Source organism: Symphalangus syndactylus, chromosome 15, assembly GCF_028878055.3.
Source record: "Symphalangus syndactylus isolate Jambi chromosome 15, NHGRI_mSymSyn1-v2.1_pri, whole genome shotgun sequence".
Taxonomy (NCBI): domain Eukaryota; kingdom Metazoa; phylum Chordata; class Mammalia; order Primates; family Hylobatidae; genus Symphalangus; species Symphalangus syndactylus.
The window spans coordinates 22273299-22296668 of NC_072437.2; the positions used below are offsets into that span (position 1 = coordinate 22273299).

Below are 23370 nucleotides of genomic sequence, written 5' to 3' on the forward strand. Positions count from 1 at the left end.
AATTCTTGGGCCCCTCCCCAGTTGACTGAATCAGAAACTCTTGGTAGGGTGGGGCTCTGTGGCCTAACAAGCCTTCCAGGGGAGTGTGAGGCTCACCCAGGTCTGAGAATCACCGCTCCCGGGAATGACAGTGCTAACCGGCTCTCCTGACCTCAGAAAGGCAGGCTCTTACCACTCCTCTCGCCCTTGTCAGCAGGAAGGGCTGCCCCCTTCCCTCCAGGGCCCCCTGTCTGTGTGTAAGATAGGCTTTGAGGTGTCTGACCTGGGTCCTGTTCGTGCCAGGGTGAGTCTGGGGTTTTCGTATTGCTCAGGGGATGTTTACTGACCACAGTCCCATGCCACTCATCATACCTGGGCACAGGGGTGTAGAGGTGCTTAAGACACAGCCCCTGACTCCTCAGCTTGCAGCTGGGCAAAGGAGACAGTGCAGAGCAGAGGGCTACTGTGGGAGGACAGTCCAGCAGGGGAAGCAGCAAATTCCATGTACACATGTTGAGCTTGAGATGTCCGGGTAGAGAGAGAGAATGCCTGGGAAACAGCTGGTCTGGGGGGTTCCCGTTCAGAAGGCAGGCCTGAGTTAGTGCTTTGAAAGCTGTCACATATGTGAGTCTTTAACACAGCCTTTCCTTCAAGGTGGCGATTGATCAGAATCCATTGGGGTGTTTTAAAAACATGGATTATTCACCTTCTCTTCTGAACTCCCATATATTTCTGCAAGAATGTCAGATGTCTCAGGTGATTCTGTTCAGGCAGGTTTGGGAAACAAGGGCCCCAGACCCTGAAACTACCGGGCACCCCTGGGGAGAAGGAGTAGAGGCCCAGGCTGGGACCTGGAGTAAGGGCCAGCCAAGGTGGAGTCTGCATGAAGATCCTTCTGGAACTAGGGGGACTGGAAGACGCCAGCGGGGGCAGGACTGTGGATGCTAAAGGACTGGAAAGTTACCCAGAGGAGGGGGAGGGCGTGGTTGACGAGGCTCAGACACGACACTGCAGCACTGGTGACCGGAGCCAGAGCGGAGCCAGGCTGCAGTGGTGGGGAGGACCGGCAGGTCCAGATGACTTTGACGGGACTCCAGAGGAAGGAGAGAGTGGAGGAGGAGGGCTTTGGGTTAGGGAGGGTGCTTTCGTTTGTTTTAAATGGGAGAAACTGGAGCATGTTGCCAAGGGCAGAGAGCCAGCAGAGAGGGGTGAATGGAAGAAGGAGCCGAGAAGGGGGTTACTGACGAAGCCGTATCCTGGAGGAGAGAAGGATGGACTCCAGAGCCCAGCTTTGGGGACTGGCCTTGAATAAAAGGAGGGCCACCCTACCTCATCCTGGAGGGAGCACGGTAAGGGAGAGGGCATGAAAGCAGCGAGGATAATAGCTGCTGAAAACAGGGTATGTTTCATTATAGCTAAAAAAGGATGCGCCGCTTCCCCCGCATCCCTGAAAGCTTCTCATCCTAGCAGCTTGTGTTAGAGGAGGTGGAGGTGCAGGTTCAAGGCCGCGTGTAGGGGTGAGTCAGGTGGGACCTACCCACCTGGGGAATTTTGTGGCATTCCCAAAAGTGACTGGTGATACTCAACCTGGGGTATTGACAAGCTTGAAAATAGGAAGAGGAGGATATTGTAGAGCTGCTCACTAGCTCCAAAAACAGTCTTCCCTTGAGGAAATTATGCTGGGCTCTGACTGTCGGTCATTGACTATCTTGGTAAACCCAGGGGTCTTGGACTGTGTTTTTAAAACCTGTAAACACACAGCCAGGCTTCCTCCTAAGTATGACTGTCATAAGACATTTGAAATGTAGTGCCGTGACTGAAAACAGTTTAGCAATTGTTCAGGAAAAAAATTAAATGCCTCTCGATTAATCACCCAATTGATATGTTTAGTGCAGTACTTTAAGTGGAAACGAAGTTGGATAGATAGGTTCGCTTTTAACACAATGGATGTCTGTGTAGCGTTTTAGGAGCCAAGGGGGATCATGGCTAAAACTGCAGTCCTTGTAATCCCTGGCCGCTCGTTAGACCTCGGATTACGCTGGCCATGACCTTCCGGTGTGGGCTGAGCACTCATCGCCTGGCCTCTGGCCGGTCCTGCTCTCTTGGTAACCCCAGGACGCGTTTCCTGTTGGGTATATGTCCAGCACGCAAGCCTTGGTTCATTTTGTACTAAGATGGTTGGTGGGTTTTGTGAGCTTTTGCATTGTTTGATGTGCAGCCTCAAACAAACATGGGGCAGGGGCTCTGCGCCCGTGTGCAGGAGGTCACTGTGGCTATCTGCTCGTGTGTCATTGTGGCGATATGTGCGTTGTTGCCATGGTGGACACGCTGTAGCACAGCAAGGCCTGCAAACCAGAAATGGGCCGACTGGCTTTCAACAGTTCTCTTGGAGAGCAGCTGCTGGGAACTCAGTGTGTCTCACCTTGGAGAGCTGTGGCTGGGTGGCCCCTGATGGGCCCCGAGGCTCGCCTCACTCATGAGGCACCGCCGTTGCTGCAGTGTTGTGTGTGTGACCCACCTCACATGCACCGCTCTGTGGATACCCTCTTCTGTGTCATCTTTGTTCTCCTTGTTCTCTTTCTTTACCTCCTTTTCAGGCCTCCCTCTCCTCCCTGTGCTTGTTCCTTTTCCTAGTAGGTCAGCTTCTTCAAAGGACTGATAGATTTGGAGGGTTGGCCTGGCATTCTCTTCCTCCTATGGACCATTTCTGAGGGAAGATGTGTCTGCAGTGGTGGCATCTCTTAGAGTCCTTCCTTGCTCTGTGGGGTTCCAGGCTAGTGCTTGTTACCGGGGTGCCATTGGCATTTTGAGCTGGGCAGTTATTTGTGGGGAGATGTGCTAAACATCAGGATCGCTTCTCAGTTTCCTGACAAACAGGCCCTGTGGATGACAGGTTACTGCCCCCTTTGAGAACTTAGCTGTTCACACGACTCTGTACTGTGTAGCTGTTAGGATGGGAGCTTGAGCCCTGACAGCTAACCTTCTTGGAAATGTATACTATATATGTATGTGTAACTGATCAGGTGGTTAAGAGCTTTTAGAGGCTATTTCCAGGGTACAGCATTTATGTGACAAAACAGACTGTTTATTGTTTTCCGGAATCTGGTTCGATTGTTATCGTTTTGGTGAAGGCAGTACTATTCATGAAGATGCATAGTTACAGTATACATTTTTTTTTTTTCTGTGATATAGCTGGTTAACATTTTAGTAAAAATCCATTTGAATTCAGGAACTTTTGGGGATTGGGTGGGGAGAAAAGTGAATTTTTGCTTAGACAAGAATGATTTTTCAGTAAATCTATCCTAACGTTCCAATAACTGCTTAGATTTTAATTTACCCTCATTATACAAGAGTTGGCATCTTTTCCATATTTTCTAATCTAGCTGGGTAATTGTAATTTTTCTAATCTAGCTGGGTAATTTCTAATCTAGCTGGGTAATTGCATGCTTACTGCCTTTCATAGTCTGATGCGCATGTGTAGGTGAGACCTGGGAATCTTATGTCCTGAACCTGCAGAGCTGTGGTCACCACCAGCCTGATGCTGGACACAGAAAATAGATGAGTCCCTGGAAGACAGCGTGGTCTATAACATTACACGTAAAATTGACAAAGGAGTTGTGGTGCTATGAGGGACTAAAGTTTCCCTTTTCTCTTCCTTCTCTCTACAGAACCTAAAGGCAGATCCAGAAGAGCTTTTTACAAAACTAGAGAAAATTGGGAAGGGCTCCTTTGGCGAGGTGTTCAAAGGCATTGACAATCGGACTCAGAAAGTGGTTGCCATAAAGATCATTGATCTGGAAGAAGCTGAAGATGAGATAGAGGACATTCAACAAGAAATCACAGTGCTGAGTCAGTGTGACAGTCCATACGTAACCAAATACTATGGATCCTATCTGAAGGTAAGTCTTAAAATAACGTGCTGTTCCGTTCTGCAGCACTTGGCTGAGGTGCGAGCGGGGGATGGGAAGGACTCTGATAAGATACAGCACAGCAGGTTTCAGAGCAAGGAGAGATGTTTTGACTTTCGTGATCAAAAGAACCTGGCTTTGATAGTTCCATCGTCTCAAATGTCTCCTATAGAAATATTTGTGGTGAAAGTGTTTGATGTTCTAATTCTCTTTTGAATAAGGAAGAGTATTTCTGAGTGGGACTTTGTCATAAAAACTGTTTCTTACTAAGTTATTATAACAGTTATTCACCTAATTTTAGGACTGCTTATGATTAGTATTAAAAACTCATACCAACTCAAGAATGTTAATCTTTTGATATTCTCACTTACCAGCTATGGTTTAATGCTGTTTAAAACTGCTGATGAGAATTGATAATGTTGGTTAGTTAGCTAGCTTATCTACACTTGACTTTTAAGAATGCTAGGTAAATTGGGAATTACTTAAATAAAATGGTAGTTATAATATGACACAAAAATTGTCCTGCACTGCCACTCCGTTCTTTAAGTGGGAAAGAATAGTGTTAAAAATGTTTTTCTGATCCTGCATGGAACCATTTTACCATTTTAGACATCGTAGAACAATCCTGTTACAACACGAAGAAGGCTTATGACTGACTGTTCCTTGTGTTTCAAGTTCCTCAACATATACCTGTTTCACTGAACTTAAAAATGTTGTAACCTTTAAAATGGGGTTTTAGAAATCGTAAGAATTGGTGGAAAAAAAAACGCTCTGAAATAATTATTGTGGAATACAGAACTATGAAGAAAGAAATGATGATTTTCCAGGGGAGGCAGCGATAAACCTGGATAATTTGGGCCAGGCCTCTTCCTCCCCTGGCCTTACCCCCTAAAGTCTCAGTTACAACTTGTAAGCTGCTCTGATGTGAGAAGGGAGCGTGTAGGTTTTGCTTTTGTAGAAATATAGTAAGGTATAAGTCAGAGGGTGGACATTTTGAGAACCATTGATTTACTAAAATGAATATTTAAAGGAAATAAAAATTGAGCAGTGATCCCTTTTTTATCCCTTTTGTAAAGGACAGCAGTGTGTTATAGGTCAAATGTAGCATTTTGAAATGGAAAGAGCGAGTTTTGGAGTCAGGTGTCACAGGACTTGAATCTTGTTGTCATTTACTTTGGTGTGTGGCCTTGAGTGAGTTTTCATTATTTTTTATAACTTCTCCACTTTCTCATTTGCCAAATGGAAAATTATAGTATATATCATATGTTACAAAGATTAAATGGAATTAAGTATGTCAAAGTACCTGACATGTAGTAGGTACTTAATGAGTATTTTCCTTCCTTGGCAGCATTTATTCATACCTCATCTCTTAAATTATCCTGCAATGAATATGCAGTGAAGGTAGTTTGCAGTTAAGGTATCCATTGAGGTCAAACCAAGGAAACCAGGATCAAAGAATGGAGGAAGAATGCCAACAAAAAGAGCAAATGTTGCTGTGGCGGTGCACCCAGTTTGGGTCTTGACACAGCAAAAAACGAAAGCACTACACATGTGACTTCTGTGGGGGAATGGCAGCATCTTCTTGATGTTAAATTTCTTTCTTTCTTTTTTTTTTTAATGAGATGGAGTCGTGCTGTGTAACCCAGACTGGAGTGCAGTGGTGCGATCTCAGTTCACTGCCCCCTCCGCCTCCTGGGTTCAAGCGATTCTCCTGCCTCAGCCTCCTGAGTAGCTGGGATTACAGGTGCTCACCACCATGCCTGGCTAATTTTTGTATTTTTAGTAGAGACGGGGTTTCACCATGTTGTCCAGGCTGGTCTCGAACTTCTGGCCTCAGGTGATCCACCTGCCTCAGCCTGCCAAAGTGCTGGAATTACAGGCGTAAGCCACTGTGCCTGGCCTCGATGTTAAATTTCGATTGAAAACAAACAGCTAAAGAAACGCAGTTTGGACTCTGTCCACTGTACTGCCTGCTATTCCCTGTGAAATGACTTCAGCAGTAGTGTTCTAGTAAATTCAGAGTTGCATTTCATGTGGTTTGCTGATGTTGTATTTTAATATGAATTATTATGATGGTTTTGGCAAAGGAAGTGTGGAGGATCCTGACAAGTATTTGGTGATTTATACCAGCTAATATTTAACTATGGAAATTAAGGATCAGTGGTTCAAAACATCTTCTTCAACCTCAGCTCCTTAGCACAATCTTTACTGCATGCTGGAATGGACTGCTTTATTGTGGCCAAATATAGTGGCCACAGTACATATCTGCACGTATCTAGAGATTCCATCTAGCGGGTCCTGTTCTTGCCTGAGTTGCTAATGCTAGAACATTAGGTTCCAGATCAGCCGAACCTTGATCTAAGGTTGCCCCGGTATTTTGTTTAGTTATCGTAACGTCAACTGCCGTAGTAAACTCCTTAAATGTGTAATGACTCATACATGATAGAAATGTATCTCTTCCTCACTGGTTGCCCTGATCTTTGGGCTGTTTTCCTTCAGACACTGATTCAGGAAACTGAGTTCCTTTTATCTTATTGTTCTTTCATCTTGACAAGTGGCTGTGCCCAGCTGCCATAAGTCAGCTTTGGGGGAGAAATGGAGGTTCATGTGTGGGAAGTTTTTATGTGCCCAGGCCTGGACGTGGGGCACATTGTTTCTGTTCATGTTCTCCTGGCCAGAACTCAGCCACATGACCACACCTGACCCAGGAGAGGCTAAGAAATGTCACTGAATCGTGTGCTTTGTGGGAAGAGGACACAGGCTGTGTGCACAGTAGGCTGACCTTTTCAAAGTCACTTCATCTCTGCAGGAAGTGGAATAGCCCAGGGAGTGGCCTTCAGGTGCTGATGGCCTCCAGGCAGGTTGAAAAGTGTTGATACTTTATCCAGTGCGCTCTCTGTATTTTACTAAGCAGATTGTCCTTTAGGGAGTATCTGCCACAAGAATGCCTGGAAGAACGTGGCCATTGTGGAAAGTTGGCCGGGATTTAAAAGCCATGTGAAGGACAATTGTCTTATTTGGCTACGTACATCATGAACTGCTCTTCTAAAACAATAATTAACTATTATAATTGAGCAGGAGAAGAATCCAGACCTGTAATTCTGTCTGCCCATTCTTGTGGAATGGAGTGTCATGAAATTCTTTGGCCCAGAAGAGGACCCTCCTGAGTCAGAGGCCATTCTTCCATCATCTTGGTAGGTTTAGAAAGTGTGGTCCTAATGTCAAGTGGGATACAGATTAAATGGATTTGTAAGACAAATGGGTCTTGGGCACAGAGCTGGAAATAGGGCTCTATGTGGTTTTCATTGTCATTTTAAAACATTCCCTGTAGCGTTCAGAGCTAATGTTCTTGGTTCTTTAAGGGTGATTGGAGAGAGGGCCTTAGGATTTCGCCCTGTGTTAAGGGACTTTTATATAGCAGGCCAGGACAAAGAAGAGATGACCAGAAATGGGTTTCTTCATTGTTGGGGTAGCTAGCATTCACAGGTCTCATAATTATGTTTTGGTTCATTCCTTTAGTTTGGAAAAAGAGATCTAAAACAATAGATAAGTGGTCTAAATATTCTTAATGTTACTAAGGATCTGGTGAGTGGTGTTAATTTTGACAGTAGTAGTGATCAAGTCACAAAATTGCTTTGTAGCATGTTTTTTTCCCCAAAGATTAAAAACAAGGGCTAGAATTTAGGGAGGAGAAGGAACAATACAACAGTGAATTTTTTTTCCCCCCAGTATTTATGGATCTGAGGCCTGGAAAGGTCTTGAAGATGATCACAGACCATGGAAAAAACTTCACCCGTTGTAGTTTCAGTGTTTACTTTTTGGGAAATTAAACAGCTAGGATACTTAACCAGAATCCTCCATGTCCCAGCCATTATACCCCTGGAGTTTTCTGCCACTGAAGTACTGTCCGCAAAGTCAAAATGAAACCACCTGTGTGTGGGGTTGGGTAGGTTATGGGGTAGTGTGCAGGAGGGGAGAGAGAATTTTTTGGTTTTATATTTTAATTAGGCAGTGAAGACGTATAATTGTAACGAGAACAGGATGGTGTAGTACAGGATTCTGACCTGTTTTTTCTCTGTGCACCATTTGCAAATGTGCATTCCCTTCAGCACTTACAAATCTCACCCTTTGTTTTTGAGGGGGGGTTTGTTTTGGGGAGCTTGCTAGCCTATCAGAGTGTCCATATTGAGATTCACTTTTAGTTATAGCCAAGATTTTAGTCTCAGGTTCTAGTACAGGTACCCAACTGGTCGCTGTTTGGGCCGCTGATTTTCTTGAGGAAATGCAGATACACTTCCATGATTACTATAAAGATGAGATCATGTATGTAAAGTGCTGGCATGTAGTAGATTTTTAGTAAATGATGATTTTCCCTTATGAAAAAAATTTTAAGTTATCTGTGCCAAACAGACTCAAAATTCCCAAGTCTTAAAATAGATTGTTAGCATGCTAAAAATAAGGTTTATCGTTTTTTTATGATAAATTATTTATTCCTCTCAAACATCAAGCCAGTTTAACCAAAGCAAATCAGGTGTGAGGTCTTAAAAGCTGTGCTTTTCAAATTTCTTCCTTGCCATAGTAGTTTTTGTTGTAATGTCATTATTAAAGAAATATGCCTTGTTGTCTCATTGCGGATTCAGATCCCCGACTTGCAAGTTTTCATCAGTTCTTAAAACTTTTCTGGGTAGTTTGACCCATCAGATTCACCAGAAGACTAATATGGGAAAGTCCCTTACTGAGTTTTAGAAACCTAACTACTCTATGAAAGTACAGATTATTCTGGGAAAGGACTGATTGTGGGTACACTACAGGTTCATAATCTCACTTCACAGTCATCTTTCCAAGTTATATTCTTGGGACTTCTATTGTTTTTTTCTGCCGTCCCCAAAGGGGAAATAGTAGTTTCTGATGAAATAGAAAAACCAATCATTTTATCCTTGGGGGAAAGAGTGAAAAATATAGATAGAAGTGGCCAGCGTCTCCATGAACGAGGCTGCTGTGCAGGTCAGTGTCCATCTGCAGTCTTGGGTGCTTCTTCCTGCATAACTAATAACTGGCCTATTGACTTTCAGATGCACCCTAGTTTGGACAATAGAAAATAATCAGCTTACTTACTATGCCTATCTGCAGAAAAACACCGTGATTCTCTGCCTTGCGCATATTGTATAACTTCACATTGCAGAGAAGAAATAATTAGTCTAGCTACATGATGATGAATGTATCCTGTTAGGACACCTCTGAATTTTATCTTTACTCACACCTTTCTTTCAGCTAGTTAGTTCATAGCAAATCATGCTCTTGTATTGGCCCTTGGCTTCAGGCATACTTAGGAATTCAGATGGGTTATTATGTTAGTTTCTGAAAGCATTTTAGTTCAGATATATGCTTGGTGTGGGTGAACTCTCCTATGCCTCAGAAATTCTCATTAAAGCACACAGTGTCTTTCTCATTCATATCTTTCCTCCTTCAAAGGCAGAGTCCCAGCAGCGCTTTCATTGAGATGGTGAAAATGAGGTACTGTTTTAGTACATATGGAGAGATGATTTGCAGTTTATTTTAATTAGGTAACAAATGAAATTGAAAGGGCCCAGAAGAAAGTTGAGACTCCACCATATGGAGAAGCTCTTGTGCAGTCTGAAGGGCTTCTGTGGTCTTAACAGAGAAGAGAACTGAGCCACCTAGATCTAGCACTGTGTACCTCTCTGTTCCTCCTGCCACTGCCCCGTATGGACCTTTCCTCACTGAAGGCACAGGTGACAGTGTCTGCAGATGTTTCGGCTGCCACTACTTGGGGGTGTGGGTGGAGGCCAGGGATGCTTATCACATGCACAGGACGGCTCCACACAGGGAATTACCCAGCCCAAATGTCCACAGTGCCATTGTTGAAAAACTGCTGCGTGGAATGAACCTTTTGTCCCAGAAAATAGATTTAAGTAATGGTATTTCTAGGGCTGACGTTTGGGACTCTTGGAATATCCCAAAGGGCATTTTAGATGGAGGGTCTCGGCCATGGCTGTGCCCGCCATGATGTCTGTTGCAGGACACAGTGCAGGCTTTGCCAGCATCGTGAAAAGGGCGTGTCCATACTCGGGGCAGTGTGTCCACCCTGCGTGGGCCGGCCAGCCTCTGTTTGCGAGGCTGTGAACGCTCACACAGCGCCTGGGAAGTGTGGTATCTCAGAGATGCTTTTCTGGGTTACTTTTGCTCTGAGGTAAGAGAGGGCAGCAGGTGGACCCCAATGGGCTGCAGAAGCAGGTTCGCGGCAGGGACTGATTACATAAGTGTTGGTGGTGACCCCAGTAAGGCTGGTGTTCCTTATAAACCCTGCTTTCCACAGTTGAGCAGAAGACCCCACAAATGAGAGGGAGCCCCTCCCTCACTGAGTGGAGTCTTAATGGGACGTTTGTGACTGTCCCTTGGATGCTTGTAGTCTTTCCACAAAAGTTAATATTCCCTGAGACATTATTTCCATCTGGAATGGGGCTGTGTGACTGGAGGTCCTCACCTGCCCATGTTTTTTGCATGTTTTGTAGCAAACTGATAATGACCAGTGTCAGAATTATCTGGCTTTATATTTTGACCTTGTTCATTGGAGTAGTGTTAATGAAGGAGAAAGCAAGTTAGGGGCTGGTACCTTGCTTTCCCTTTAAAAAAAAAAACAAAACCTTACTTTGGGTTTGTTTAGGGTTTTTGTTTTGTTTTTGTTTCTCGGTAGGCATGATGTGTATTTTTAGTGCTAAAGCAGGGCTCTTCCCAGTAGCCTCTTTGAGCTTTGGATTCCTTTCTAGCCAATAAAATGACCTGTTTCACTCTAAGTCAATTATTGCTCATTTTCTGGTTGCATTTCTTTCTCTCTGTTCCATTTATGGACCTCAGATAAGAGTTGAGTTTTTCATATTTTGCAGTTAATGGCACCGTCATCATCGACCTATGTAAGATCCTTTTCTGTTTTAATCTGTGTGTCTTCAATAGATAAAACATGGTTTTGTGTATGGTGTATGGGTTTATTTTTCCCCATAACATTTAAAAAATTTTATGTACTGTAGGCTGGGCACGGTGGCTCACGCCTGTAATCCCAGCACTTTGTGAGGCTGAGGCGGGTGGATCACTTGAGGTCAGGAGTTCGAAACCAGCCTGGCCAACATGGGGAAACCCCGTCTCTACTAAAAATACAAAAATAATTAGCCAGGCATGGTGGCACGCACCTGTAGTCCCAGCTATTTGGGAGGCTGAGGCACGAGAATTGCTTGAACCTGGGAGGCTGAGATCACCCCACTGCACTCCAGCCTGGGTGACACAGCGAGACTCTGTCTCAAAAAAAAAAAAAAAAAAAAAAAAAAAAAAAAAAAAAAAATACAGTAAAACTCACTCTTGGATGTATGGTCCTATGTGTTTTAACATACGTATAGATTCTTATAAGTACCACCACACATGGGACCAGAACAATGCCAACGTTCCAAAGAATTCCTGAACCATCCCCCGCCCATGGCAGTCACTGATCAGTCCCTTAGCATTTTGGCTTTTCCGGAGCACCGTAGATGGAATCACACATCTGTTGTTAGTGGCTTTTGTTAGTGGCGTTTTTCAGTTATTGTCATGCCTGAGGGATCCTTCTGTGTTCATGCATGTGTCACTTGTTTGTTCCTTTTTACTGTTGAGTAGGGCACCAGGGTGTGTATAACCAGGTTTACCTATCGAAGGACATGTGGGTGTTTCCAGAATTTGGTGATTTTGAACAGTGTTGCTATGAATATTGATACTTTTTTGGTATGAACATAAGTTTTTCATTTCTCTAGAGCAAATACTTATGAGTAGGATAGGTATTTAATGTCTGTTTAATTTTCCAGAATGCCTGTATAATTTTGCATCCCCACCAGCATTTGGGGTACTGCCAGTAATTTTCATGTTTGCTATTTTAGTACGTGTGGAATGGTATTTCATTGTAGTTTTAATTTGCATTTGCCTAATGACTTACGATTTTTGAGTATCTTTTCATAAGATGCTTACTATTTCCCTGCAGTACTCTAGACTTTGGAGTAGGTTATTCATTGTAGGTAAATGCTACCATGTGGGAATATGGGGCCGGGCACGGTGGCTCACCCTGTAATTCCAACACTTTGGAAAGCTAAGGTGGGAGGATCACTTGAGCCCAGGCGTTCGAGGCTGCAGTGAGCTATGATTGTGCCACTGTACCCCAGCCTGAGTAACAGAGTGAGACACTGTCTATCTCTTTTATTAGTAAGGAAAAAATGCTACCATGTGGTTGTTCAGAATAGCCTTACCAGCTAAACTCCTGGTTTAGCTGTGGGTTTTTGTTGCTGTATTTAAGTAAAAAAATAAAAACCTTTACTGATCTACAATTCACATACAATTCACCCACTTAAAATATACAATTCAAGAGTTTCTGGTATATCACAGAGCGGTGCAGCCATCACAATTTTAGAACATTTCATCAACCCCGAAAGATACTCTACCCATCATCATTCACTTCCCATTTCTTCCCACATTCCCGAGTCTGCTTTCTGTCTCTATAGATTTGCATATTCTGGACACCTCATATAAGTGTAATTATAGCATATGTGTCCTGTTGTGTCTGTTTTTTTTCACTCGGCATGTTTTCAAGGGTTCTATTGTAGCATGTGTCAGTAGCTCTTTTTATTGCTGAATAATATTCCATTCTATGGATAGACCACATTTTGTTATCTGTCAGTTGATGGATATTTGGGTTTTTATTGTTTGGCTGTTGTGAATACTGTTCCTATGAACATTCGTGTACAAGTTTTTGTGTGGATATGTTTTCCTTTCTTTTGGATGTATTACTCGGGAGTGGGGTTATTGGGTCAAATATGTTTTGGGAGCCCCCATCTAAATTGGGGTTCTAGTATCAGCGTAGCTAGTGACCCTTCCCTAAGGGGAACTGAAAGGCAGCTGGATGTGGCTGATGACCTTGTGCCTTTCACAGGATGCTTGTTTTACCTGGTGGATAGGCTCATGCATAATGGTCTGAGCCCCAACTCGGAAAACTTGTTTATACTGATGGACACCCCTGTGGGTCTTGTCTGACTACCTGGCCATCATTCTGGTGCTGGGAGTCCAACCTTGTTTGCTCCCACACATCCTGGGGTAATGTGGTTGGTTCTTCAGATGGAGGGTACGGAGTCTGTACACCATTACAACAGGAAGCAAGTTCGAACATAGATTTTAGAAGATGCTTTTGAAAAATGGCTACGTAATGATTGTATAGATATCTGAGGTACATGTGATATTTTGATATTACATATAATATGTCGTGGTTAAATCCAAGTTCAAAGACTTATTACTTACATATCCTGGGCCAGGAGGGCAGTCTTGTGTCCTGGGTTACACGAGGCAGGAATGAAGAGTCAGGCAGAGAGAGAGAGAGAGACAGAGAGAGTGTGCACGACTGGCAGTATACATTATATAAGAGGGAACAGGGTGTGGGGCGCTGTAAGTTCTCAGGCAGGCCTGAGCGGTCTGTTTAAAGGAAGCAGATGGAACACGGGGAGCTCAGTCTGCTGGGTGTAGGAGATGCCTCTAAGTTCTTATCTTGGCCAGTGAGCTGGGCCTTTTGGGTGTGGTCTAGAACTGGAGACCGTGTCAAGGGTGGCTAAGCCCTGCTTCTGGTATGAGAAAGTTAAACTTGTATTCAAAATGGATGCCAAGGCAACATAAAATTTGAAGAGTTTACTGTAATACACAAATTTTATGTTTAACCTTTTGAGGAACTGGGTTTTTTTCTTTGTTTTTGAGGAACTGTTGAGACTCTTCTCAGTAGTGGCTTATGTTCTCATGGTAGTGAATGAAGGTTTCAGTTTCCCCTGGTTTGTTTTTTTTAATTTTATTAAGCAGTATCTCATGGTTTTCACATGCGTTTCCCTCATGATGAATCATGGCTAATTGTGTTGAGCATGGTTTGTCTACGTTCTTGGCAACATTGACACTATAAAACTTTCTTTCACCGATCTCTTAGCTATAACAGCATTTTATGTTTATTTCCATTTCTATTAATCATAACTTTGAGCATCTATTTATATATGTTCTTAACCATTATGATTATTCTGTTGAATTCATATCTCCTATGAAGTTTTCTATAGTTTAATGTGTTTATTACATGTGATTATCAAATCCTGTTTCTTTCAGTTTTCTAGTCAGGAAATAATTTTCTGATAATTAGGCTTATGAAGTATTGTGAAACTAAAAAAAGGGTGCCCAAAACTATATGTTTTGGCCTGGTAACCACATTACAAATTAATTGATTACAAATTATTTCTAGTCTGTGAACAGGAGCTCTTGTGAGTCTCACCAGCGCTAGTCAAATTCCTCAAGCTTGACCATCCCTTTGAGAACTGATGAAACAGCTTTGAAATTGGCAAAGCTGAAGAATGGACTTCAAAGCAGAGAAGGTGTGAATTGTTTTAAGTGGGAGCTTCATGGGAATAAAATATGAGGCGTGGCCCTGAAGGTTAGTTTGTGAGTATGTTACAAAGTTAACTCATTCTGATTTAAGACCACTTTTTCTGAGAGTTAGGGGAAAGTGCTTTTCTCTCTGCCATAGCTCGTATGGCATGGAACCAGAAACTGTGTGCACAGACATGCCCCTGGCCCCTTTAAAATACCCCCTGTTCCTCCCACCCTCACTTTCCCGGACAATAGCAGTAAGTTTACCAAGAAAGATCTCATCTTCTGTCCCAATAGAAATTCTAAGTAGCATTTCCGCTCTCCAGCGGGGCTTGTGGTTAAGTTGCATTTAAATTGGCATTCTTTTCTGCTGACCATGAAAGGCTGGTGGTTTACTTGTAGGCAAATACTCTTGCTGTTTTTTAAAATACATTCTTCTGTGAAATTTCCTACTATGTTTCTTGTCTCTTAGTGTTGATTTTTGATACCACAGGTGTGTTCTCTGACTTTATCACACTACTTTTAACTTTGAAGCGTCCTCTGTTGGGGAAACAAAAAATCCTTGATTTTAATGTAGTTAATCCATCAGTTTTTCACCTTCTATGATTTCTGCTTTTGGGATCCTGTATACGAAATACATCAGCTTCACATAGGTTACAAATATATATATTTTTCTTCTATTAGCTTTATAATTAGCCTTTCACATTTTAGTATTTAAAGTAGCAAGAAGCGGTGGGGAGGAGGAAGAATTCTGGGTAGCTTGGACCGTCGTTGCAGGCTACGCGGTTCTTTATATTTTTGAGTTTATTGTAATGTCAAACACTTGTTACGCATTGGTGTTGGAATTCTCCTTTGGTACTTTCCCTCTTGCATTTTGGGCCATGTGGGTTTATGGGATAACACCACTTGAGCTTGACTTGGAATAGAGGTTTTAGGGTTGGGGGAGGAAATCTGCAATGGGCTTTTGGGAAGTGTCATAAAAGAAGCTAGAGACAAGACCTAGTTAGAGGGGAGGCCACCTTTACCATCACGTTTCTGTTGGTCTCCCGCCCTCCTCACTCTGTACTCTGGAGATCTGGAGACCTGGAGACCTGGAGACCTGCCTCAGGATATCCCGTCCTGGCTGGGAATGAAGCCAGGGAGTGTGGTAGTCTAATTTTGGGCTCTGTTTCCTCATCTGCAGAGACTGGGCATACTTGTCTTTTAAGTTATTTGCAGTCTGTAATTGATTTGGCTCAGCTGGCCCTACCATACAGTATTCCTTGTGTAAAGCCAGAGAAATCAGAGCCAAAGATAATTAGAGCTGGAAAGGCCTTCAGAGGTGGCTAGCCCTTATCTTTCTTTCTCTAGGCTAGAAAACCATGGCCCAGAGAAGCTGAGTGATTTTTTCTCCTACTATCAACACTAGGACAAATACTGTCAGATTCCAGGCAAGTGTGAAATGGTGGCCCTGTGCCAGGAGCCTGCAGGCCCGTCTTGCTAATTTGCTCAGGCTTTCAAAGCTTGCAGCCCTTTGGCTGTTGAGCCGGGATTTAGGGCCAGAGTTTCCTCATTCCTAGTCTCCCGTAGCTTCCCTGCACCTGACGGTTGTCCTCTTACATACTTCTCCCCCATTTTCTTACTGGATTCCCTCTCTCCGGTGGTGTGTTCTCCTTCTACAGAAGAGGGTATTTCAGATAGTTATTCAGTAGTTCAGCCATTTTACAAAGTTGAGGAGGGAGAATGGGGTGTCGGTGGAGCGGACACAGTGGCACTGCCTTGCTGGAGGCATCGTCGCTGGCTCTCCCGCCCAGCTGCGCGTTTACGGAGGCCTAGTGTCAGCCAGCACCGTCCTTTGCACTCAGGCCTCTGCTCACAGATCAGCACGCCCTTTGCCTGTGTCCAGTGAGGTCCCCCTGAAAGCCCGAGCAAATTAGCAAGACGGGCCTGCGGGCTCCTGGCCCAGGGTCACCGTTTCACACTTGCCTGGAATCTGAGAGTATTAGGTCACACTTCAAAAGACCGTATTTGTCCTAGTATTGAATTCTTACTCACTGCCACCTTATTTATTGGGTAGTTCAACAGGAGAAATTCTTGCCTAACACGTGTCCGTGGTTTTAGTGCATTTTCAGTGCTTCGCCGATGCTCACCTCTGTACTCATATATATTAAATGATTGAATTTGAATTGGTGCCAGTAGCTATGCCCCACTTTGACATAGATCCAGAAGCTTAGCCATGGTCCACAAGTCTGTCCTTTGTGTTTGAGTAGGAAATTGCACTGTGTGGATGATAACAGAGGAGCTGCTTCGGCTGCGGGAGACATTGCCCTGTGAGCTCGGCAGGGCAGTCCTTATCCTCCCCTCCTGTGCTCGCATCAGCTGCTGCCAGGAGCCTCTTCTTGGTTTCGTGGTCCTGCACCTTCCTTTGTTAGCACTGCTGTGTTCCTCACCTGTGGATGGTCACGGTTGCCTATGAATCTGGGCAGTGATTAAATTTGTTCTCATTGCAGCCATTCCAGTTATTAGGAATCCAGCTGTCTGAAAAGCTGTATCCTTCCTGACGACCTGTATTGTATTTCCTTGTCACCTTTGCATCCTAGCACAGGTCCGTGGGAACACTGCTCTTTTTGTCTGACAGTTCGGACCCGTCGGGCTCTAGAGAATTGACGGATGTGGTTGGAGTTAGTTCTTGGTCGTTTCTGGAGTGGTGACTGGTTTAGATTTTTGCCTTTTGAAAAGCTACTAGACCTAAAACTTATTGGTGTTTTGGCGAGTCCTTTTGTCTGTGGCAGTTCATCTTTAGATAAGTAAATTAATTTGTAGGTAAGCTTTTTCTCCCTTTTTGATTGGCTATCTAAAACATATATTTGAATCAAACTTTTAAAACAGAGATACTCTCAAAACTCTTCATGAAAAGATTTGTCTTCCTTTCTTTGTATGTTTGATACACAGATAACTGTTAACAGTATTCTGATTTCCATTATTCACATTTCTGTAGTGACAAGGATCAAGTATCTGCAGGTATTTCTTTGTCCTGGGAAAAGCAGATTTTTCCAAGGAAATGATGAGATGATATATAATGGAACATACATAAATACTTTTGGTAGCTGTGCAGTTAGAAAGTGTTGATGTTTTGGCATTGGGTGGCTGTTGGTCACTGCAGATGGAATTGCTGAAAGAAATTTACATAACCTGTTAAGAGACCAAGCATTGTTGCACTGGATTAGGTACTCAAGTTAGTTTACAGAATTTTGATTATTTTTGGTTGGCATGGTATGAGATTGGCTTTCTGGTTATATGCTTCAATGGGGTCTAATGACTCTTCCCTGTCATTGTAAATGGAATCAGTGGAGATAGGTCAATGACAAGGTTGATTATAGACCAGGGCTTACAGAAGCTAATCATCTGCAGTCTTCATTTACATACATGCTTCTGCTGTTGCTTCCAGCCAAGGCTGGTGTAGTATAGCACATGAATTTTGGAGTCATTATTGATCATGTATTTCCAACAAGTGTGATGAGGTGGATGGAGTTGGCTTAAGTTGAAATGTTTAGTGGAAAACATTGGTTTGTTAAAAGTAACAGTGGATCTACAGCTCTTTTTTGAGAATGAATTGCTATTATGTTTGCTGTCTACACTGAGGTGTGGCATGAAGCCTTTCTCCTGTCTCCTTTATACCTTGGTGGGTCTGTGTTTCCAGACACTTTTCCTTTTGAAAGTTGAGATCCCATTCAGAGGCTGACAGACTTGTCCCTAGAAGAAAGGGGGCATAAATATGCCAAATGCAAAACCACAATGATTTCTTTGATTGCAGGGACCTTGGGGCCAGCTTGCGGTAAGAACTTGCCTTTACAAGATCCTTTGGTTCCCATCAGTGTCTCCCTCTCCTCAAAGGGATGGCAGCCCAGTGGACGGTGGGCACATGACCCTGACATCGACAGACTCCCACGGAGGTAAGCTGCTCTGTCAGCGTCACCCGGACAGACATGCACCTTCCTCATCAGCCCGAACCTGCCTCTGTCCACACCTTGTGCACATGTGGATGGAGTACTGGAGGCTGTTGTTTCTCTTGCTTCCAGCCAAGGGTAGGGATCAGCGACCTCAGGTGAAAAATAGCCCTTCCTCTCCTGGGCTTAGAAATGAATGGAGAGAAAGCAAGCTGTAGCAGCTTCCTCCTGGTTGAGGACAGGGAGTTGCGCTGAGATAGTGCTGTGTAGATAGTCACGGATGACTCCACAGCTTTGTGTCTGCCCCTCAGCACACAGTAGGCTTCGTTCTCACCATGAACCACTGTTGTCATTTGGGGACAAGTTGAAAGAGTCTATTTCCCTTCTTGCATTAAAGGAGAAACTGTCAGCGGGATTGCTGTTAACCACTGTGGTGGTCACCACGACCTGAGTCTGGTGCTAGTGTTTCAGAGACTAAGCTCTGACTTTTCTAGAAGGTATTATTCCAAATCCTGACCCAGGGAAGAGGTATGGTGGACCAGAAATCTGCATTTTCCCAGAGCGAAGCTACAGACTGGAAAATGGATTGCAGCCTTGGACAGGCTTGACTGTTGTTGACAGAAGCTCTACTTCCTCCTGCTCTGGTCTCTTATTAAAGGGATGGATATATCAGAACAAGTGTGTGTTTGTTGTTTTAAAGTTGTTTTTTTTTTTTTTTTGTCTTCAGTTAAGAAGTTAGTCTGCAGGGTTGAGAGAAGAGAAATTTTCATTTGTGTGCTTGGGAAAATCAGCTAGGAATGAACTTTCACTTTTACTGTTTAAAAGTAAAAATATCTTCGGAAGCTGAGGAATGGCTGCTGGGAGAAGTTGATTTTAACCCAAATGTGATCTTTCTGTCTTCTCGATAGACTTCACATCTCCCTTTGGGACAGTAATGAGGAGAGAGTGTTTGGCCATCGCAGGTGTAGGAGGTGGAGGCAGATTCTGCGTGGGTGGCTTCTGTTGGCAGATTCTGGACTGTGCAGGGCAGCTGCAGTGTTTCTGGCTGGTTGCTGTGGTCAGTGGGAGTCGTGGCATGTTCTTGGGGGCAGTCACATCTCTCTGAACATTTCCTTTATGACAGTTAGTGCTGTCATAAAGAAAAATCTTCAATGTTAACCTTTTTTCTGTCTCTTATTCCTACCCTTTAAGATTATCTTTGTGACTTCTAAGGGTATTTTAAGCTCACAGTCACACTTGGAAGCAGTGCCCTTGTAAGGCTCTGCCTAGTGTGGCTGTATTAGGAAGGTCATTCCTGGTTCTCACATGTGCTTCTACTTTCCACGTCTCCCACTGGCGTGCTGACTTTCCAAGGGGAATGTGAAGCTGTCCGCAGTCCTTGCCCTTGCCCTTTCTTTTGGGGACAGTGTGAATGAGCAGCAGCCACTTTAATGTGAGGCAGCCATATAAACAATGAACTTTCACTTGCTGCCAGGAGGTCATAAACTCAAGGTCACCAAATGAATTCTAGCTTCAGCTCTTGGTTTAGTAATGTACCAAGTTTGGTATTACTTTTTGTTTGTTTGTTTTAATCAGGTTTCTGCCCTCATTTTCGATTTGGGAAATTAAAACTGGTCTGTTGGCATGGCTGGTGACTAAGCGGCAGGCACATTCTTAGTCTCTGACTTTCTGCAGCCATCTTTGAGTGCATGTAAGTGTTGGGTAACACTCTGCTGAATGGGCCGCAAGTGTGTGGAGTTGTGTTCATCTTTAACTTGTTTTTGTAAAAAACACTGTCTTGGTAAATTGGGATCTCCTGTTGAAAACTGTATTTGTTTGGCAGTTGAGTTTATGCCTGGAGCCCCTAGAGCACATCTAACTGGTTGGTGGTCAGTTGTACCATACTGAAAAAAAAAACACATGGAAAGTATTTCTAATATATTCGTTATGGGATGTGTGAGCCCTTAATTACCTGAAAATCTGAATTGTCTTTCCTCACAGATAGTAGTCCTCTCAGGTGTTTCCTTTTTAAAATTGTAAATGGAATTTCACGTATCCAAAGAAATTAGGATTCCCAGTGCTGTCTTCTCCCTCCAGTAGCATATTTTGTGTTATAACAGAATATTTTCTGTTATAACAGAAAGACTGGGTAGTTACCGTAGACTGGGTGATTTATAAGGAAATGTATTTTTCACAGTTCTGGGGGCTGCAAAGGCCAAGAACATGGTACTGGCTTCTGGTGAGGGCTTTCTTGCTGTGTCATGACGTGGTGGGAAGAGGAAGCAAGCTCGTGCGAAGGAGAAAGGCACCAGGGACAGGACTTGCTGTATAACGACCCACTCTCACGATAACGAAACTGTTCCTGAAGTCACCACATTAATTCATTCATGAGGGCTCCGTCCTTATGACCCAAGTACCTCTTATAAGGCCCCACCTCCTAACCCTGTGGCATTGGAGATTAAGTTTCCAACCCATGAATTTTGGGGGACACATTCAAACCGTAGCATTATGACTGTGGAAGTCATTTTGTGTCCAAAGGTCTTTGTTCCCACTTGATTCTAAGACCCTGTTTCTAGGGCTTTAAGACCTAGAGTAAGGTGTCAGTCTTTCCCTCCTGCCCCATCTTTTATCAGCTCATTGATTCCTATGTTTACTGGACCCAGCTGCTCTGCTTCGGGCCAGGAACGCAGATAGGAACATAGCAGATGTGGCCCTGCACCCAGAACTTCTTTGGTGTAGTGAGGGAGGGAGAGAGATAACCAGGCAGATGTCACCCTGAGTAACTGCTTGGATGATCAGGGCAGGGTTGTCCTTTGGGAACACAGGAGAGGGAGCCATTCAGGCCAAGAGGCCAGGGTTGGGGCAGAGTAAGACGGGGCAATAGCTTCCTGGATTAGTTTTTAGAGTTTTCTGCTGGCTTAGGGTTGGAGAGCTGGGGCAGCAGCTTAAAGAGAGGACCCTCCAATGGCATAGGGGACTCTGCAAGAACCTCTGGCAGCAGCACCCTGGGACAGAGGGCAAGGAGTTGGGGGAAATTTAAGAAGGAGATATTAGGAAAATTTCTTAATAAAGGCACCAAACTGATAGGGCGACAGGGGAAAGCCAAATGGGGACCTTGGGCCGTGTCGGAGAGCAGACAGGGTTAGGGGAGCAGCTTATCGCGCTTATCTCACCATAGGGATGATACATGAGGATTGGCCAATGTCAGATAACTGACTTTATTTTTTTAAATTTTTTATTGTTTTTAAATTTTTTACTTAAACTTTATTTTTAATTTTTGTGGGTACACAATAGGTGTATATCTTTATGGGGTACATGAGCTGTTTTGATACAGATAACTTATTTCGAATTGTATTCTGCCAATCGATTCTATCATGTACCTAATTTTATAGTTTATTATTCAGATAAGGTGGTTTTCTGCTCCTAAACTGGGCGAGGGGGGGGGTGGGGGGAATAAGAATTTTCACTTGAAAAATTCATGTTCTGAAAGTTTGACATAGGTAGGTTGCAGCCTTCTCAGTTCCTGGGGCTCTCCATTGGAGTCTGTCTGGGCTGCCCCAGCCCTCCTGGCCCCCGCCCTACCCCTGGCTGGCGGAGGAAGAGGAGGATTGGGCCTTGCACAGTGCCTGCCTGGAGCACACCACAGCTCTGTGAGGACGGAGTGTGCAGGTTCAGGGCGGTTCCCCTCCTGGGGTTGCTCAGCTCCACAGGCCACTTCTGTGACTCCGCAGTGAGGCTGTGCAAGCGAACCCGACTTCAGTTACTGAAAACTGAATTGTTTTTAGTCACTTTGCTTAATTATAGACTAAAGAGTTTGAAACCACACATAAGAGGTGTGAATAATGTGATATAAATATTGTTGGAACCCTCTGTTGTGGTTTCCCTTTTTTCCCCCTTATATTCCCATTTCAAAGTTTTAAGCAGTAACTTGAATGGGTGTTGGCCAGTGTGACGTGGACGCGCGTGTTTTACTCATCGGATATAGTAAGAAAAGATGTGGCTACTTAACATTGAGGTGTGTGACTTTAAAAGTCTAGGTGTGTCATTAAAAAATGTGAGTATCCCAGTGTTCTCCCGGGTCTCTGGAATCATGAAATTTGCCACTAACATCACTTACACTGTATTTTATTAAGTTGGGCCTACCCAACACTTGTCTGTGTGCTAAATCTAATTATTGTCATAGTTGGGCTTGTGGACGGGTTGGGGAGGATGTGGGGAGGAATGGGCGAGGTGTGGGAGGGGGCATGGCAGAAGGGTCTCAGACTGACTGGTGAGCTGATGGTCATGGGAGTGGTGGGGGTGGGGGTGGGAAGGTTTGAACTAAGGTAGCGTTTCCATAGGAGTCCCATTCTTTGAGATGTTAGTAGGTGCCACCTGGTCTCATGAGTTTGGATGCATCAGGTTTAGCAGGTTTCTGTTACAGTATTCTCAGAGCTTTTGGGACTCTCTAAGGGAGGTTTAATATGCAGCATTTCCTGACAGTATTTAATTGTGGGACACCCCTCCCCTCTCTGAATGGTAAATTTCAATTCCATATCAAGACCATGGCAGAGCCTTCTTAAATAGCTTCTCCAGCCAACACACTTGGAAGATGAGGCCTTAGGAAACATGGTTAAGAACCTAAGTCCAGAGATGCTAAGTGCAGTCAGTAATAGCTTTCTGTGGGCCTCCTGCTCATTTGCTGTGGTTGAAATGCATTTCTTAAAATGTTTGTTTTTAAAACTAGATGAAGTGACAAAGGACCATGAAGCATTAAATAAAAGGCAGTTCCTGAAATAGCATATTAATGTTTTAAACGGTTTTGTTTTCCAGTAAATAGCTTTCTGAGTGATGCAGTGGGATTTGAGAGAAAAGAAGCTGTGAGGTATTTGTGAATGTCCTGTTCCTTGGGAAACACAAAGTAACACTAGCACACACATCACAGGAGCTGAACCCTGCAGTAGGTTAAAATCTTCAGCAACAGATTGAGAGATTGAGGGGATTAAAGGGTTCTGATTAACACTGTGTTATCCTGAAATCTTTTTGTCTCGGTTTTTCATGTTCTCTGCCTCAGGTGGGTATGGCTCACGCTCCTGCATTTAGTCCTTTCAGTTAAGAAGTCAGTCACTGTTGGGAGTGTGGAATGCAGCTGTGGGCAGGCTAGTGACCTCTGCCCTCAG

General features: G+C 43.9%; 1 protein-coding gene across 5 annotated transcripts in view; it reads left to right on the plus strand.

Moving 5' to 3' along the window:
* Positions 1-23370, plus strand: part of STK24 (serine/threonine kinase 24) — a 129514-nt gene that overhangs the window by 56999 nt on the left and 49145 nt on the right. For 3 of the 5 annotated variants that reach the window (XM_055244511.2, XM_063618960.1, XM_063618958.1), the window contains exon 2: positions 3648-3878. In XM_055244511.2, the coding sequence (XP_055100486.1) occupies positions 3648-3878 (231 nt within the window). Of the gene's footprint in view, positions 1-1142; positions 1329-3647; positions 3879-23370 lie in introns of those variants that run through there. The other 2 variants (XM_063618959.1, XM_055244510.2) reach the window with 2 other exon arrangements.